We start from the raw sequence: 19,837 nt of genomic DNA on the forward strand, positions 1-19,837 counted from the left end.
TTACTGACATGTATACTGTACATGTATATATTCAATTCAAAATTTTAACCAATACACAGGAATTTAAGAGAAGTATCATAGTAATGTAAAGGATATAACAACCCCAAAAACTGCTAACACATTTATACAGAAGATATAAAATATAAAATAAAACAGCTATATGCTGGTAATACAATGCAATACATTATGATAAAAAAACGTTGGCTATAATATCATATGTAAATATTTTACATATATTTTAAATCATTGCTCCATCTACAGGTCCAAAATAAGGCTTACAGTATATTTATCCATCTGTACAGTCACAGCGCCAGCTGCTGGTTTACTTTACATAACATTGTACTTATTTATGTACTTTGTAATATAAAACTTATTTCCCCCAATTTACATATTTTTTCCCCATTTCCCATTTCTTAAATTATAATAGCTTAATGTTTTGTTACTTCATTGTATTATTGCAATAACTCTTAAACCTTAGCAAACATTATGCTTTACATTCAGTTCCTTATTTAAGATTTCTTTGTTGTTCTTACTGTACTTCACAGTTTTTCTATAAACCTTTAGTAATGTTGGCTCATTCAAAAAAAATGTTGGCTAACCAATCATCCCTCAATCATACCTGAAAACTGGGCCTGAACACTTCCCTCTCCAAATAGATCCTGGACCTCCTGACTGTCAGACCTCAGTCAGTCTGAACCAGGAACAACATTTGAAACACCACCACACTGAGCAGTGGAGCCCCAGTAGCCCGTAGTGCTGTGTGCTCAGATCTCTGATGTTCACTTTGCTGACTCATGACTGTGCAGCAATGCACAGCTAGAACCACATCATCAAGTTCATCGATAACATTAACGTGGTGGATCCCCTCAGCAAGAACAATGAGTCACCATAAAGAGAGGAGGTGCAACAGCTAACAGCCTGGTGTAAAGCAAAGAACCTCTCTTTAATGTGAAAAAAAAATAGATGCTTGTTGACTTCATGAGGGAATGGAGCAACCATTCTCCATTAAACATCAACAAATACTCCATGGAGGTCATCAAGTGCACCAAATTCCTTGGTGTTCATCTGGCAAAGAACCTCACCTGGTCCCTGAACAGCAGCTCCATCACCAAGAAGGCTTGTTCAGGGACCAGGTAAGCAGCATCGCTATTTTCTACAGGTTGAGCAAAGCCAATCTTCCGTCCCCCTACCCTAACATTCTACAGAGGGTCCATCCTGAGCAGCTGCATCACTGCCTGGTTTGGGTAATTGCTCCATCTCAGACTACTGTAAAAAGCCCTTGGTGCAAATGTTAATAAGTTGAGCAAAAAAAGACTAATTTATTTACGCATACGCATAGCGAAGACAGCTGAGAAAATTTGTGTTTTTTTGCTCAACTTATTAACATTTGCAACAAGAACTGTATCTGCAAAGTAACAGCATTGTGGATGAACCCATGCTCCCTTCACACACACTCTTCACACTCCTGCCATCTGGAAAATGGTACCAAAGCATTCAGGCCCTCACAAACAGACTGTGTATTAGTTTCTTCCCCAAGTGTTGATGACAAGCTATAGTCATCAACACTTGGTGACTTGACTAACATGCAAGTTGATGTGATTCTGTCTCTAGTCTCTATCTGACTAGCTAAATTATCTGTGCACTGCTGCCAGTGCAACTCTTGGCCTGTCTGTCACACAACAATTTATTGCGTGAATATTCGCGTGAATAAACGCCCAAGGGTGTTTATAAACGGCAGCTCAATCACTGCATGTGCGTGCAATCGTGCACGAATTCATATTCGAATTCATATTCGAATTCATATGCGTGTGCAATCGTGCACGAACATCTGTGTAGGGACCAGTACATAAAGTAGCGTAATAGCACTCCTAAATGACAATGTTTATAGTCACTCAATCAAGTTTACAATAATGTTAATGCAATACGGAAACCAATAGATTTACATTGGAGTGGACATAATGCCAGGTCAATAAGAATGCACATCCCTCAGTAAATAATAATCAGGGATCAAGTATTGCTCTCATGCAAACTATAGACCACAGTGATAGTGTATGGCAAGCCATTTTAGCTTTTATACATTCACATGATAGGGATTTTTGATATCAAGAATTCAGTTTTCAATACTTAAAATGTAAATATTAAGAGTGCGATTTCAAGTAGTAACCAGAGTTGGCAAAAGTACACACATCCTTTACTCAAGTAGAAGTACAGATACTAATTTTTTAAGAGACTCCAGTAAAAGTTGAAGTAGTGACTTTAATACACAATACTTTAATGTACTATATATATATATATATATATATATATATATATATATATATATATATATATATATATATATATATATATATATATAGTACAGTCCAAAAGTTTGGACACACCTTCTCATTCAAAGAGACATTGAATGCATCTTGAGCAGCTGCATCACTGCCTGGTTTGGGAACTGCATCGTCTCAAATCACAAGACCCTGCACTTTTGGTCTGTACTGTATATATATATATATATATATATATATATATATATATATATATATATATATATATATATATATATATACAGTACAGACCAAAAGTTCGGACACACCTTCTCATTCAGAGAGAACATTTAGTTCATAACAAAAAAGTGTGAAACAAAACAACTGAAAATATGTCATATTCTAGGTTCTTCAAAGTAGCCACATTTTGCTTTGATTACTGCTTTGCACACTCTTGGCATTATGTTGATGAGCTTCAAGAGGTAGTCACCTGAAATGGTCTTCCAACAGTCTTGAAGGAGTTCCCAGAGATGCTTAGCACTTGTTGGCCCTTTTGACTTCTTTCTGCGGTCCAGCTCACCCCAAACCATCTCGATTGGGTTCAGGTCCGGTGACTGTGGAGGCCAGGTCATCTGGCACAGCACCCCATCACTCTCCTTCATGGTCAAATAGCCCTTACACAGCCTGGAGGTGTGTTTGGGGTAATTTTTTTCACACTTTTTGTTATGTATATAATTGTACATGTGTTAATTCATAGTTTTGATGCCTTCAGTGTGAATCTACAATTTTCATAGTCATGAAAATAAAGAAAACTCTTTGAATGGGAAGGTGCGTCCAAACTTTTGGTCTGTACTGTATATGGCCATGGGTGTTCAGGAATGTCCTCGTTGTTAGTTATTTTAATATCGGTGACTCCCTCTGAATTAACATTACCCATTCCTTTTGTAGGCGTGCTGCTCATTGTTAGCTCTGCTATCCTTAGTCTATGTCTGATAGCCAGTAAATAATACAGTACACCAGTCACATGGTGAAAAAGCCGCACAATGATAGGATGATAGGCTGGAAACAGCGCTAAATGAATGTAACGAGTAAAAGTAAAAAGTTGTCCGAAAAATAAATAGTGGAGTAAAGTATCAGAAGAATTTACTTAAGTACAGTAATGAAGTATTTTTCCTCCGTTACTTCCCAACTCTGGTAGTAACCATATTTTTGACATCAGGAATTACATTTTACACTAGTAAAAACATAATTTCTGATATCTGCTATTCACTAGGAGCAAACTTTTTTAAAAGAAAGGAGGTTTGTAGTGGGAGCAGTGGGGTATCAAGTGTGAATGTGTGGCAAATGGTTTACAGTACATAGCTCACGGGTCAAGTTGGAGGGCCCCTTAGCAGAATTTTTCTTTTATCTATATTTTTCTTTTATCCTTAATTTCAAAAACCACTTTACATTAACCACGTTTACATTTGTGAACATTTTACTCTTGTAATGTCTATTTTGCCTACCAGATGCCATCTGATCACCCAAAAACAGGCTACACACACTTACAGCATTTAGCAAACACATTTATCCAAAGTGACTTACATTTTTTTTATTTCAGTATATACACCTGAGCAATTGAGGGTTAAGGGCCTTGCTCATGGGCCTGCGTGGCAACTTGGTAGACCTGGGATTCAAACCAATGACCTTCCGATCAGTAGTCGAACATCTGAGCTACCACATCTCTCTCTCACTCTCTCTCTCTCTCTCTCTCTCTCTCTCTCACACACACACACACACACACACACACACACACACACACACACACACACACACACACACACACACACACACACACACACACACACACACACACACACACACACACACCCCTCAAAATCATGGCATAGTTTCTTGTGAATAAAACTTCCTTTACACATCTTATGCTTTTTATTATATTTCATTTATAAACAATAAACCTTATGAAATTATGCCATGTTTTTGAGTAAAATAAGCAGAAATTTTGAAATATTATAAATATCCCCAGGTCAAAGCTGACTGATGCAACTAAATTCATAAATAAGAGAGAGGAAACAAATATGATTGGAATATGAAAACACAACATGTGTGTGTGTGTGTGTGTGTGTGTGTGTGTGTGTGTGTGTGTGTGAGTGTGAGTGTGTGTGTGTCTGTGTGTGTGTAGCATTATTTCGGTAGATCATATTTCGGTAGAATACCTCCCGGAAATGACTTTTTGCAGGTTGGGATGTCTGATAAACTTTTTTTTTTTTTTTTTTTACATTTTTTAATTACTTGTTTTGCACACCACCAGACTGTACAGTATACTGGCCAGTTTTATCTTTGTGTATTTTTTTTTTTACTTGAAGTACTTGTGTTGTCTGTTTACTCTGTGTCATGCGTTTGCACAAGTTTGCACATGTACTTTATACTGTATCAATAGGTTAATTTTTTACTCTTATCCCATAGTTCTGTGTTGTTTTATGTAGCTCGGTTTTTATGTAGCACAAGGGTCCTGGAGGAACATAGTTTCATTTTACCAGGGCTCCCAAGTTTTGAAGACAGGCAATCTCCCAAAAAAAAATAAAATAAAATAAAAATGGGCAAGTTGTGTTTCTGACCGCAATTTAACCAAATACTAAGTATTTGTTTAACTTCCATTTATTAATTTGTGTGTGTGTGTGTGGGTGTGTGTGTGTGTGTGTGGTATTTATTGTAAGTGTTTGTTACCTTTTTTCCTTGACTCCTTTATCATTTGTAATGTTGGCTCCCATATAAAACAGTTCGGCTCAAGCCCGGCCAATTTTAGTGTCATGATTGAGGACAATGTCCCATCCAGAGACAAGCTGTTTCGTTTTGAGGTTTTGTTCAAACCGACCATCAAAAATACCCTCTATGATGAATGTTTTTTTTTCTTTTGGTTGTTGCGTTAAATCTGACCCAGATAGTGCTATTTTCTGATTGGCTATTGTGTAGGCTCTTTTTTTTTTTGATTGGCTGATAAGTGTCAGGCTCGACTAAGAACTCCAGGGAGACGCGCTTGATTGTGTGGTCAGGACAGATACATTTTGGGTGCTGCGGCTTATTAAATATATGATAAATAGTCAAAGTTTTTCTGCGTGAGAAATACAATGTGTGGCGGGAGAGTGTGACAAAAGACCCAAATGCGTAACTGTCACTCTCAATGCGTGATACTTGACAGCCCTGTTTTACTGTACTGCATCAAATATATGTCAACATATATATATCAACATATATCCTCTTGACTTTGCTTGATTTTGACTGTTGACATGTACAGTTTGCTTAAACTTAGTTATGGCTATTGTTAATGTTAAAATTTCTTACTTTGTTTCTTACCATTTGTTTTTTACTAAGCAGAGCATGAAAACGTACAATTTTCATCTGTATCATTAATTATGCATTTGTTCTCAGTACATTTTATCTTTTGTAAATTGTTATATTATGTAAGTGTAACTGTTTAAAGGACTACTGTTAATGCCTGGACTTAATTGGACTTCTTGTGAAATAAAGTTTTTTTTTCAAAAGACTCCCTGTCCTCAATTTGCCACAAGGAGTCTTTTGTGTGTGTGTTTGTGTGTGTTGCAGCCCTGTCTATAGTGGCTGTATGGTGAATGCTTGGAAACAGAGTAATTTCAGAAATACATGTTTTATTTTAATATACAATTCTAATGCATATTATCCATTTCATAATGATTGACAATGTGATTTAAAAATTAATACTGAAATGAGGTCAATGAAAAACAAATATCTTATCATAGGATCTTAATTCCTCTGACCTGGAACATAGGATACATATTACTATCATAAAAAAGAGGAACAAAGTACTGCATTACATAGGTAGTTTGTAACAATCTGGATTGCTTAAAAGGAGGAGAAGTAAAAGTGTTGAACATTACATTAAAATGGAAGAAATAAGGAAGACTGCTAAGACGTAGGTTGCCATGATCTGGTGTAATATCAGCCCTTTAGTTTTAGAAAACCCACATGGTACGTGGGTGACCTAAAGGGATGTGGAGACATCTAGTGGTGGTAAAGAGAGTTAGATCAATGGCTTGATGTTATGATACTCTACACACAGAAACCCAAAAGTTGTGCTGATTAAGATCACTTACTCATTTATTTATACTGATTCGAAATGGAATGGACCACCAGTTTACTGTTAGGAAAAGCTAAATATTTATAGAAAGATGTGTATTGGTATTATATTTGTTTTACTGTATAATAGTAACGAAGAAAAAGATGACATTTTATAAAACATTTCCTTTATTCAAGATGTGTTCCCTTGATAACACACAAATAAACCCAAGCAATCTGACTCCAAATCAGTAATATTTACCCTTAATGTAAAAAAGTAACACTTAATATAAAAAAAAACACACATTAAGTAGTTCAATGTGAACATGTGTACCTATGGAGAAGATGGTTACACATGAACTGCACAGAAATTCAGAAATGACACTTCTGGCCTAACAACATAAACTAAATTATATCTATTAGCAAATGCAAGGTTATTTGCTTTCAGAGCAGTTGGATTCCAAAATATCAAGATATGATCAAGTAAAGTAAATGTAGTAAAGTACATGCTTTTGATCTCCAATGCAACATTTGCTGCAGTGCCCCAAGTTTGTTAATAACAAAGCAAAAAGCTAAACGTATTCCTTCTTAGACTCTTTAGTTCTTGTAATGTGCCCAGTCCTCTTGCTTTGAATGTGAGGTTGACGTAAAGGTGAATATTTCCTTGCTGGTTTGCTTGGCTCTGTTACTTCAGGGCCATATGTTGAATATGTCAAGCTTTTCTTTTTAGTCACTGTTCTGCAATAACAAAAATATTTGGATGAATTTCATACTTACATAATAACATGTTTATCTTAACAGGCTGTATATTAAATATAAAAACCCATTTGGTTATGAGCAGGATATTATATAATGTTATTTTTCATTCAATTCTTTAGGTTTGATATTAGATGTAGTAAAAAATATAATAAAATTGTTAAAAAGAAGCTAAGAAAAAAGAAAATGAAAGTAATTTTTATTAATAATGAATTACTAAAGTAAACCGATCAAATATTATTAGCTCTAGGTACTATATGAACCTTATATAATTGTACAATTGTACAAGTGAATAGATGTTTTAGGTGTGATTTTATCATTGGCTCTGATATGGTTTGAACACTGGGGGGCTGTGGTGCGGTACTGTGTTGGTGATATTTGTCGTTATACTTGTTATTTTGATAGTTATGGGTAAATTGCAATAAATTTTCTAGCAACAATACAACAATGTTGTATAGCTTGATTGCTATCTGTATTACAACATATTATCTTACCTCCTTCTGAATATATGCTTTGATTTTTTAACTCTTCCTCTTTGACCAGTGATGAAGAAGCAGTGCTTCTCTTCATCTCCACAGCTACCTGTGCTCTGCTCTTCCACTCATACAGTAGTCTCAAGCATTGTGCTGTGAGGCAATAATTAATAACTATTGGTGTGTTACTGGGTGTTGCAGCTGGGGAATGTAAATGCCGGTTCTGATTATTAGAGGGTTATATCCCCACCCCAAAAGCTACACCCTTGTATCTAATGGATGTTCTTCTTGTATCCTGTCCTTGTATCTTGTCCTTGCCAAAAGATGTATGTGAATGTGAATTACGGTAAATGTCTACAAAAATCCAAAAGATAATAATTCATAATTTATTGTATGTATATGGGCGCAAAAATACTCTATGATTATAATATTTGAATAAGAAAAAATAGTTATACCTTGAATGACAGCCTTCCTTTCCTCCAAAAATGGTGAAAATCACTCCACCAGCTGTGAGAAGAATAGACCCACCCCATCCAATATAGATTGCTGGTCCAAGCTCAAACCTATACAGATTGAAAATAAATTATTAAATTTCATTTCATCTGCATTCAAACAGGTTATTGGTACAGGACATACCCTTTACTACACTCTCCGTATAAATTAACTAAATACATTTACAAAATATTTATAACTGTATACTGTTTTGTGTATCAAATTGGTCTACATGTTAGTAAAGACATTAATTGCCTTTTCTACAGGTAAACTGGTAACTGGTAAACTCTTTGTAACTGAGGAAAGGAACTGAAGGTCTTATTTGATCATCTCAGTAGTAACTGTCATTTTAATTCACCCTTGTTTACCCAATAAAATATTACTACAACCCAACTGGATGAAATAAAACATAGACTTATTTTTTGTTTATTTTAAACAGATTAATAGCACTCCCCCTATTTTCCCTGCCTGGCTTTTATAATCACAATAAACTTGCAAATATACGGTTTTGTATACATGTCAGTGATGTATGGTGAGTAAAAATCCTAATTATCCTGAACATTATTCAGTTCCTCTTATAAACACTGGGTTCTGGAGGTGTATCTCGGCTATCACATTTAGCTCAATTTAATTTATCTCAAAATCAGAATGATACTCTTATGGTACATGCGATATATAATTCTTATGATATGATTCTGTTCTATATCTATGTCACTATTATAAAACTATTACTACAATCATTTATTCATTTTATAATATGTTGATCTAATTCAGGAGTTGTGTTTTTCCTATGCATCTGAAATATTGATTAAGTACTGTGGTGACAAGGATTCAAAAAGCCACAGTCATCCAGAAAACAGTCCTACCTTTATACCTGCTACTAAAGTACAGTAAAGCGTTTACTAATGTAGTTAACCAAGGGCATTCCCTATCTGTGGGCTCCTCTGCATTTGTCCTGGCTAAAGGTAATCAATAAAACTAAAAGAGTAAAGATAAAAATGAAAATTAAATTCACCTTTTTTCTTTTTTTCCAAAATAGTATTTTCCAAAATAGGTATCTTTTATTAAGTGATTTAACAAAGGAAACGGACATAAACAAGGTGAAATGATTCTTTCTTTAAAATTGATAAATAAGGAATTGTTTCATATTAACATACACAAATTTGCTTATTCGTGTTTTCCTCTCTCTGCAGTCATCGATTTGTGAATATTATCATTAGTTCGAAAATTGAGTTTCTGTGTGTGTCTGTGGGAGTAATTAACATATGTTTTTTTTCCCATTTATTTCCTAAGAATGTGTGTGTTTGTGTCACCTAAGACTAGAACATTCTTTAACTTTTATCATACACCTGTATAAATAAATGAGACCATTACTTTTTTATGACCAAAACATATGCAACTTAATCAAAATCAGTACAAACAAATAAAGAGAACACTTTTCTTAATGTGTCTGTGTGTATGTGGAGGAATATGCAACATATAGATTTGTTGGAATTTATTTCCTGGGAAACTTTTTTTTTTACACACCTGTGTCTGCATGTATATGGGGAAGTAATTAACATATAGTGTTATGGTCATTTATCACCTAAGACTTTTAAACATCTAAAACATTATTAAATTTTTAACATACACCTGTACAAACAAATGAGAATAAAAATCTTAATAACCCTTCTGTATGCAACTTAACCGTAAACCTGTAGAAGTAAATAAAGATGACAATGTATTTAATAGTCTTATTGCAATTTATTACCTGAGAGTGCATGTTTGTGTCACATAAGTATTTTAAACATCTAGAACATTATTCCTGAAGAACTTTTATGTATAAATATAATATTTACTTGATAACTAATTGATTTAATTGATATTAGAATCAGAATCAGGTTTATATGTAATTGATTATTACCTAATATTTCTTGTTTAAATATTAAGATTATTAATCTAATTTCTCAACATTGTTACTAATTTCAGTCTTGTTCTGTTGGTAATTATTGATAATTATAATTTTTTAAGCTGTTTTTATATCTGAACTCATCTGGAAATAAGTAAAAAAAAATGTATAAAAAAACATTCTGAAAAAGTTTTGTTATCATTTTTGTTTTACTGTAGTCTTTTTTTTTTTTTTTTTTACAGGAAATTCTACATCATTGTGACTATATTAAGGAAGTTTTATTGCAGTGTTGCCTTTTGGTCCAGCTGAAATTCTATTAAAATGATGGAAATATTTTTAAGAATGGTACTTACTTTTGTCCCTGGTAGTTGGGATCAAGAAACTCTGAAACAACCCTATATCCATACCAGCTGTAAGCTAAAGCAGAACAAAAACCTAAAGAGAAGAGAGAATTGATCCTGATATAATCACAGAGAAATAACCATCCACATTTCATTCCAGATTTTATTGAAACTATGATGAAATTTACCTGATGTCATATAATTAAGCCCTGCAGCAAAGGTAACCTTTGCATTTATGATTTCTGACCCCCCGAGTTTGGTGCACTTCATCCCTACCAGGGCTAGAATGGCTCCAAATAATCCCAGTAGAATAGAGATGATAATTAAAGCTCGACACGCATGGATATAAGCTGTTTAGCAGTAAAAAAAAAGAAGTATACAATAAATTGACAGTAGAGCATACAAAAATTAAATAATTGATGAAACTGCAAGCTCATATAATAGAGTTCATGTGGATTTTTTTTGTTAAAAGAAAGAAAGAAAGAAAGAAAGAAAGAAAGAAAGAAAGAAAGAAAGAAAGAAAGAAAGAAAGAAAGAAAATTTGAGCCAGCTGATTAGTACCAATTCCTGATTCAAATGTGGTACAAAACAACATCTAACTATTCCCTCTTTTCCATCTATAAGTGGAGCCATAAGCAACGCTTTTTTGTATAGTCTGGTAAATATGCATCATTATCATTTGGCCATAAAACCATCTCCTTGCCCAATTGTGAAGAATTGCCATGCAAAAGGATCTGCCTCTTTCTGTCCCTGATTGTCAGATTGATGTCCTCATTGATAATTAATTAAATAAATTTAACCCCACACCGTGTCAGGTAGGCAGGGACACATTTGTTGTTGTTTATCTTCTTTGCATGGAGAACTATTAACTTAACTTATGGTTAACTTATATTGAAGGAGAAACCAGTACTGTTGTCACAAGTACTTAATCTGTGTTTGTCTTTTAGAATGGCATGAGCGCTCCATTTACACCACTTTCATTGCTAAATATGGGCAGGTATTGTGTGGTGTGCAGTCCTGTATTTACACTATGTTGTCATATGTTTGCTGGTTATGTTTAGTTGTATAGTTAAGTTGCTCTCACCCCAAATAAAACAAAAAACAGCCCAGGACACACAACAAAAAAAATTGAAAAACAAAAAAATAAAGAAAGACTGGAAATCATATTTTCTTAATATAAATTACACAACCACCTGACCATCACAGCCATAACCATATGCCCTTCCGTAACTATTGCCAAGTCTCATAAATTATATGGAGTTTGCTATGCTGTAGCATTGATTCGCCCCCCAGAATAACAATGCCACTGTACAGAAATGCCAGTTATGTGCCAGGTCTGACCTAAGTTTTCAATGAATGTACAAAGTACCACAACAACATGTCAACATCTACTGGAAATATGCAATATAGGCAACATGCAATCTCCAAGTACACAGAGTGGAGGTTCCACTGAGCTACCACATACTCCACCTTAGTATGTTAAGATAATAAATACATAATAGCTGAATAAGCAGACTTACATTTCAAAGCAAGCAATGTTGGAAACGCCTTACAGTCAACCATCCCAGTTGAATCAGTGGTACAGTCTTTCCACAGGTTGGAATGGAAGTAATTGGTAGTAATGACTGAAGATACAACCTCTGAAAATGTCCAGTATTCCATCGGCATGGTGGAACAAACCAATATCCATCCAACCACAGATGATACAAAGGAACCAATTTCCAGATACATTACAAATGTCCTTTTATTCATATTTTTAATGTGCTGAATACCAAGCTAGGAGGTGGTAGTCACAATTTCTCGGCCTTTTCTTCCACTAGAAGAGAGATCATATACTGTACCACGTCAGCTGAAAGACTCCCTTCAGGTGAGGTGATTGTGTACACTTGTCATACCTTGTCTTCACGTTAAGAAGGGAGGAAGTGTTTTGGTTTCTGTCATCTAGGATTTCAAGGGCAGAATGACAATAAAGATTGTTTATAATGGACACACTTTTTTTTTTATAAAACACCTGCATTACTTGAGTGTACCATTACTAGCACTGCCCATATACTGGCAATGCTATTATGCTGTATCAGGTCCTTAGATGAAAAAATCTTTTAGAAGAATCTTAAAAGTAGTGTATTTAGCAGTGTATATATAATTATTTTAGCAGTGTATATAAATTTATGTAATTGTTTGGAGAACAGAGGGCATGTTTGGCATAACCCAATTACAGCATTTCAACAAAAGATTCTTATACCAACTGTGAAACATGGAGGTGGAATGTTATGGGGTTTTGAATGCTTCGCTGCAGCAGAACCTGGGCAGATCATCATTATCCACTATAAATTCCTCTTGGTAACAAAAGTTGATTGAGGCAAATGTGAGATGAGCTGTCAACCTTGTAACATGACAAAAACATACCAGTAAATTCTCCAAGGACTTGCTGAAAAGCAAAAAACTGAGAATTCTGAAATGGCCAAGTCAAATGGCTTTGTATCATTGTCATGTAGGAACATCCAAGAATGTCCTATGTTCTGCTTTTGTGCTGTAGAATGCAAATTGTCTGCCAGTATTTTCTGATAACATGCTGCATTCATCTTTCCATCAATTTTTACTAACTTTACTGTGCCCCTGTAGCTTAAACAGACCCAAAAAATTAAGACATCTACCACCATGCTTTACGGTGGGGATGGTGTACTTTTCACCAGAGGCTATGTTGACATAGCTTTTATGGTTCTAAAAATAATTTAAAATTTTGGTCTCATTACTCCAAATGACTCTGCTCTAGAAGCTTTAAGGCTTGTCTAGGTGCTGTCTGGCATAGTGATGGTGGGTTTTTTATGGCTTGGGTGCAGTAATGGCTTTCTTTCGGCAACTAGACCATGCAGGTCATTTTTGTCCAATTCCATCCTTATGGTACTCCTTAAAACAACACCATCACTTTTTTCCAGAGCAGCCTGTATTGATCTCGAAGTTGTTTGTGGGCTTTTCTTTGAGTCCTGAACAATTCTTCTTCTTTAGTGGGTGAAAGCTTTCTTGGTCTACCTATTTGTGACTTAGTATCAACAGACCCTCTTATTTTCCATCTCTTTATCGGAGTTTGAACAGTACTGGCTGGTATTTTCAAGTGGTGAGATATCTTTTTATATCCTTTTCCTGCTTTATAAAGTTTAACTACCATATTACGCAGGTCTGTTTAACAATTTCTTTTAGGGTGTGCAAATCTTTGAGCACAACTGTATATAGCCACAAAAGAAAGCTAGGGCCATATTCTGAATTCTTCCATGTTTTAAACAGATTTCATTTCAAACCTAATTGTTTCTTTAACCCAAGCATTAATTGTTGGACATTTTTGATCTCATTCTAACATTCGGATTTAATATATACAATCACACTTCCACAGTCGGAAGCTATCTCAGACCATTTCTTGTTTCATTTGAAATGCATCTTAGAGACGATATATGTACTTTGCCACATCACAGTGTTAAAGATAACTTTGTGTCTGCTCCTCTCTCTGATAGAAAGATTTAGAAATAGTCTCCCAGAATATTACTATTTGTGATCAGCACTTAGATAGTTTTACTCCCCTTCGAGAGACTTCTTTGTGTTCTTCCTAATTTCACTTTCTTCTTGTAGTAGAACCCTGTGCAGTCAGACGGAAGCTTTCTTATTATATATAATGTACCTCTGGATGGTTGTTCTGTTTTATCATATTCAGTAGTAATATTGTTGTGATTAATGAAGATTTATTAAAGAAGATTGATTTATTTGAAGATAATATCAATCATCTCATCTCAGAAATATTGCTTAAATAAGAAATATATATATATATATTTTTTTTCCTCTTCTGTTTCTATACTTCTGTAAAACTGCTTTGAGACAATGGGATTTCTTAAAAGCACTATACAAATAAATTGAATTTGAAATCATGCCACTCTTCTGGCTAAGGACATAATGCAATGAAGTGGAGCATGCCAGCAAGACCGTGTCAGTGCATCTACATTACATTACTTCAGCTTCTTCTTCACTCACTAGACTGCATTCCAAGCTATAGATGGGTGTTTCTAGTGCTGAAACCCTTCCTCTTGAACCTCAAGTTCTACGTTTGTTGGTCCCCTACATTAACCATAAGGGGTTATGTGTTCTTGCCCTCTTTTCAAGTTGGTGCTCCAGGTCTTGCCCTAGGCAGAGACCAGATATCTCTCACAGAGAGCAATTTACATTCCAGGGTGCATGGGTACAGGATTATTTCAATTATATTTATAATATATAAATGATATATAATATAATAATATTTCAACATCAGCCATGAGGCAGCATCTCTTTCCCTTTTAAATATCCCAAAGGGTAACCAAAGTAACCTTGTGTAGTTTTTATTCCTTTACATAGCTTGTATACATTAAAAATGAAATTGAAATGTAACACACACCAGTATGCAAGACTGTGTGAAAGCAAGAAAATTTAGCAGATGATTTTTAACAGAAATAAAATCTTTCACCTTTTAATTAATACTTTATATAAGTACCTTTTTCTTGCATCACCGTACTCGGCTATTTTAGCCAAGAGTCTAGAAAACTACATATTACCAGATGTCTGCACATTCATTCTAAATATTATTTTAATTTTTTTTTAATTTTATTCTAATCTTCCTTCTTTATAACACCCCAGATCTATCACAGTCTTTTCTGTTCCCAGTCTTTTCATAGATCTGCAGTAAGCTTGCTGGACACTGAATGGTCTATTCCAAAACTGATCAAGGTATTTCTTGTCTTTGGGTCAATATCGTGCAGGCAAGAACATTTTGTTCTTTATCATCAGATGTCATATTATGTTACCAGGGGTGTGTAGACTTTTATACAAGATTGATTTAGGTATAAACAGAACACATTGCTTTTAATTTTCTGCTTCCAATGTTAACATACAGTATATTATTTAGAATGTTGGAGTCATGGACACTTCAAATTCAAACAAATGAATCTCTGTCAGCCAGAATGATAGAACTTCTTGATGCTTGGTTACTCAGTTCGCTGGAGAACCCAGATTGAGTTGATGCTGCATCATCTATGATGTATAATGTTTGACCATTCTTCTGGCTCTTGTATGTCTTAGGAACAGTGTATTTTCTTGAAGCAGAAATGTCCATTTCTCTACAATACAAAGATACAAAAACAAACTTGAGTGAGCATCACCGTATCTCAACAAATATGTTTTTAATTGATTATCTAACACTAATACAATTAGATTTCTCATTATAGATTCATCAAATGAAATTCAAAAATGTGTTGCATGCATGAATGTGTGCAATAGTTGGGTTACATTTATTAAGATAACAAGTATCAGCAGAAATCTTAGAGCTTAGGCAAGAGTTCCAGGTAGGAATAATCATTCTCTCAAATATCATTTATTTCCTAATTCAGTTGTATGTGAAATGTTATATCTAAATGTAAGCATAAATGTGGTACCATGTGAATGAAGAGAATCCCAGGGGACTTGTGCTATAAGGCAGGGGAGCACCTATATTAGTGTTAGCTAACAGAGTACTGTTAAACAATGTAGTGGGCATGGATGGCTTGGACATAAAACAACCCTGCCGGAATGCCAACTGGTTTGTTTATGTACTGTTTATGTCTTGTGTTCTCACATGTTTTCCCCACACAATCCATATCCCATTCCTGCCTCTGCACACCTGTTACTTATGTTCCAATAATTTCATACCCTATTTATTCATGCTGTCTTGTGTGTGTTTTTTGTGTGTGTCCTTTCTTCTTGTTACGGTTATGGTCTTTGTGTAATTTTGTTTGTTTGTTTTCTGTTTCCCTGGACCGTGTTGAGTATTTTTGTTGCTTTTTTTGATGACTAGTGTTTTCCTGTGCCTGTTGGTTTAATTATTTTATTAATAAAAACCTTCATCAAATATGTATGTATGTTTTACCTATTTGGTGTGAGGACACTATAGAGAGTCACAGCATACAGAACAGAGCCCAGAAGTATGCCAGCACTGCCTACCAATCCAAAGAATACTGGCACACCTATATAATACCTATAAAAGAACAAAAAAAGAATTGGTAAATGTATTTTCTCTTATCAGTCTTTATTAACCTCATTAATATCCAGTTAGTATATAATGGCTGCTTTAAGCTTACACTTGTAATGGAAAAGGAGTAATAATTAAATAAAATTTAAAAACGTGGAAAAATATAAACAGAGGTGACTACCTTAGGAGGCGTGCATCAGGCATGCGTGAAAAGGTTGTAGTGCCCAGTCTACCTGTGAATAAGCAATAAGCAGCAAGGCAAGACACACCTTCAGGGAGAAAAATACAGAGTCACAACACAAAATGCACACACAAAAAGCATTTTTTTTTATATTAACTTTCATACCTCCAGTAAAATGTAGAACAGTTCCTAGTAGTAATATTTTGCGCTTGGTTTTCTCCCGTCCACCGATATATGTACAGTCCATCCCAAAGAAGCAGAATATGGCAGCGAATAATCCCAGAAACATGCCAATAAGCAACAATGCCCGTACAGCTCGTATTGCTCCTGTTCAGAAGAAGGGGGGTGACACTGGTGCCAACTAGATTAAGAGTGTGAATCATGATCCTTTTTACTTAGACAAAGACAGATGTCTCTTCTATAATGATAAATCTGTATTATTATACATATGTCACATTATCTATAATGGCTGAATTATGGAAGGGCCTGTCGAAGGTTACACATATTAAAGAGCAAAATGAAAATGAAAAAGCTTTTAAATAAAGCTGGGGAATGCAAATATAATCTTTTTTGTGTGTTGCTAATCAGTCTTCATGAGTCACTTTTGTGTTTCATCTCATCATACAGTACGCTTCAAGTTAATGACACTGAGTTTTTTAATAAGATATGCTGTACTGCTACAAGCCAAAGTTACATTCAATGAGCTATTTTAATGTGCAACATTAAGAGGAAAACCAAAACAATGAAACATTATACTGTATTTAAACTGTATTTAATAGTAATTAAATAATATAATGCTATTAAGTGTCATGAAACAATGAAGGATAATAAATGGGTTTCATTTACCTGCTTCCTGTTGGTGAGTGTTATATAAGGGGAATTATAAGAATGATTGAATTATTCTATTACTATTTCTTATTGTTTATAGCCAACAAAATGATTTTTCCTGGGTATTCTTGTAAATCTGAAGGATAAAAAATACTGCAGTTTCACCAGATGTAAGGATTATTTAAGAATCATGACTTTCATATTAAGGTTTCATATTAAGATCAACTTTCACATTATGGTGTATGTGCAAAAGGACACACTCGGGACTATATAAGAGATCTCACATTATCAGTGCCTTTTATCAAACACAGTTTGTTTCACATAGCTGTGGATTGTAGGTCAACTTACCCTGTTCTGAAGTATTTCCAGGCCTCACAACCCACATGATGTCCAAGTTCCTGCAGTTGGCCACATCGCTGGAGTCTATATAGCAGTCTCTCCAAAGCGTCGACCAGTACCATGCAGCTTTAATGATCCATGAGCCTCCTTGACCACCTATGTAGCTAACTCTCCAATAATCCATTCCCACTGTGCAGGAAACAAAAGCCCAACCAAGAGTAGATATCACGAAGCCAAGCACTTCTATAACCATCCTATTCATTGTTGTCTTCTTCAAGGTTCTGATCCTTTTTTAAAAAGTATGTCTAGTACTGTGTAGAGTAACAGGTTTAAACCTGAGAATATTCGGGCTTGATTGTGTGTGTGTTTACTAAACTCGTGTAAGGAAAGAAAATGTGTGAGCGCAATATGTGGTTTATTATCATGAGAATCACAAGGTATGTTTACTGTAAATTCAAAGGAGCATGCGCCCAAAATAAAATGAGGCTAGCCTTACAATTGTCCCTTTTCTCTGAAATATGATGAAGCCAATACTGTAAGACAATTTAAAAATAAAAAGATGTATTATTTGTTGAAAATTTTATACAGGAATACACCCTGGAAGGGATGCCCCTTCCAGCGTGAGCATTATATTTAGAAATGTATCCTAATGAAAAACACCAGACAGTACTGTAAATAATGTAAAAGTAAATACTATCCTTTCTACAACTATTTATAGTCCAGTGGAATTGCAACCAAGAGCTCCTGAGCAACTTATAGTTCATTATATAGACTTAACACTAATTCCTTCCTGTCAAAGTCTTCAAATTGTCACTGATGAAGACTTAAGTACAAAGCAGTAGTTCAGAGACATCCAAATAGTCTCCAAGCGGTTCTATCCACAGCAGACCCGTGGGTCACGGGATATCCACATGGAGACATCCCCAGCATTAGTGTGCACCAGTTGGAGAGAGGCTTCAACCAGAAATAGGACATCATGATGAATTCAGGCATTGTCTTCTTTTTGTTCCAATTGCAGTAAAGGGAAATTTTAATCTAGACACTCAAACAACTGTGTTTCCAACTTTGTGCCAACAGTTTGTTGAAACCATATATGAGTGATATAGTCAACATACGCAATTTATAGTGTATATGACCCAATGTTCATATTCATGAATTCTCAGGTCCCCCTGTTGTAGCCCATTCTAGACCGAATATTTTTGGTTCCCTGGATGTTAAAGGACCAATAGGGAATGTTCTTAATTCCCTTAATGCTCTGTGTTTGCACTGAAATTACCTGTGAACTGTTCAGTGACTAGTTGTTTTATACATCTTTCTACAACCTTGCTACTTTCTTCTCATATAAAGGACTAATGGTGTCTGGAATGGGACAGGTCACAGTGAGGATTAAAACCAGTGTGCATGGATAACAAAACAAACACGATTTATTAACAAAAACATAAACAGGGAAAAAATCACAGTAACATGGAACATAACAGCAAAAACAAGCACAGAAATAACAACCATGTGACAGGTTACATAACACAACACAGATGACAAAAAGACAAGGACTCCATGAAGCCACATGCAACATGGAGAAAATAAATAGGCATGGTAATTAACAGTCAGTCAGGAACAGGTGAGTACAGACAACAAGCACGTGACACAACACGGTGCTAATGTTCCGACAAAAAATGTCCAAACAGAATCCTGACAAAAGCAGCTGTTTAATAACAAACATATAGAATCTCTCTCTCTCTCTCTCTCTCTATATATATATATATGTATATATATATATATATATATATATATATATATATATATATATACATATATAATCTTTTAATAGGGCATCAAGATGGATCAGGCGGGTCCGGAAAGAAGGAGCAGTCACACTGGGAAGACAGAACACTAGGAGCTCGCAAGTGGCATTTATATATATATATATATATATATATATATATATATATATATATATATATAGAGAGAGAGAGAGAGAGAGAGAGAGAGAGAGAGAGAGAGAGAGAGAGAGAGAGATGTGTTACACATGTTTACAATAATCTAATGTTTATATATAAAGACAATGTACATCGTGTGCAAAGTGCATGTAGTGTTTCCGGCAAGACCAGCTATGACAGCATTATTAAAGGGGAAGTCAGAAGGTGACACAGACATGAGGGCTTCCTGGGACATA

The 19,837-nt window shown here is 34.9% G+C and overlaps 2 protein-coding genes across 2 annotated transcripts; both read right to left on the minus strand.

Annotated features, from left to right (window-relative positions):
• Nucleotides 1-6,026: 6,026 nt before the first annotated feature.
• On the minus strand, nt 6,027-12,158 carry LOC113647334 (claudin-10). The gene is made up of 5 exons (XM_027154032.2): nt 11,818-12,158; nt 10,486-10,647; nt 10,310-10,391; nt 8,032-8,139; nt 6,027-7,085 (listed from the first exon to the last, which is right to left on the minus strand). The coding sequence occupies exons 1-5, from the start codon at nt 12,047-12,049 to the stop codon at nt 6,920-6,922; spliced, it is 750 nt and encodes a 249-aa protein (XP_027009833.1). The 5' UTR covers nt 12,050-12,158; the 3' UTR covers nt 6,027-6,919.
• Nucleotides 12,159-14,657: 2,499 nt separating this feature from the next.
• LOC113647336 (claudin-10) lies at nt 14,658-18,045 on the minus strand. The gene is made up of 5 exons (XM_027154034.2): nt 17,674-18,045; nt 16,663-16,824; nt 16,498-16,585; nt 16,215-16,322; nt 14,658-15,429 (listed from the first exon to the last, which is right to left on the minus strand). The coding sequence occupies exons 1-5, from the start codon at nt 17,924-17,926 to the stop codon at nt 15,246-15,248; spliced, it is 795 nt and encodes a 264-aa protein (XP_027009835.1). The 5' UTR covers nt 17,927-18,045; the 3' UTR covers nt 14,658-15,245.
• Nucleotides 18,046-19,837: the final 1,792 nt, after the last annotated feature.

The sequence above is a fragment of the Tachysurus fulvidraco genome, chromosome 6, assembly GCF_022655615.1.
Source record: "Tachysurus fulvidraco isolate hzauxx_2018 chromosome 6, HZAU_PFXX_2.0, whole genome shotgun sequence".
NCBI classification, from domain to species: Eukaryota; Metazoa; Chordata; class Actinopteri; order Siluriformes; family Bagridae; genus Tachysurus; species Tachysurus fulvidraco.

Bases quoted from the DNA above. Each gene is read 5' to 3' on its own strand.
- LOC113647334 (XM_027154032.2), bottom strand. From the start codon at position 12,049: ATGAATAAAAGGACATTTGTAATGTATCTGGAAATTGGTTCCTTTGTA. The intron at 10,392-10,485 runs GTAAATTTCATC...TCTTCTCTTTAG, and splicing joins GCTTAATTATATGACATCAG to GTTTTTGTTCTGCTTTAGCT. The intron at 7,086-8,031 runs GTATAACTATTT...TTGTTATTGCAG, and splicing joins AAGGAAGGCTGTCATTCAAG to AACAGTGACTAAAAAGAAAA.
- LOC113647336 (XM_027154034.2), bottom strand. From the start codon at position 17,926: ATGAATAGGATGGTTATAGAAGTGCTTGGCTTCGTGATATCTACTCTT. The intron at 16,825-17,673 runs GTAAGTTGACCT...TCTTCTGAACAG, and splicing joins TGGAAATACTTCAGAACAGG to GAGCAATACGAGCTGTACGG. The intron at 16,323-16,497 runs GTAGTCACCTCT...GTTCTTTTATAG, and splicing joins CCTGATGCACGCCTCCTAAG to GTATTATATAGGTGTGCCAG.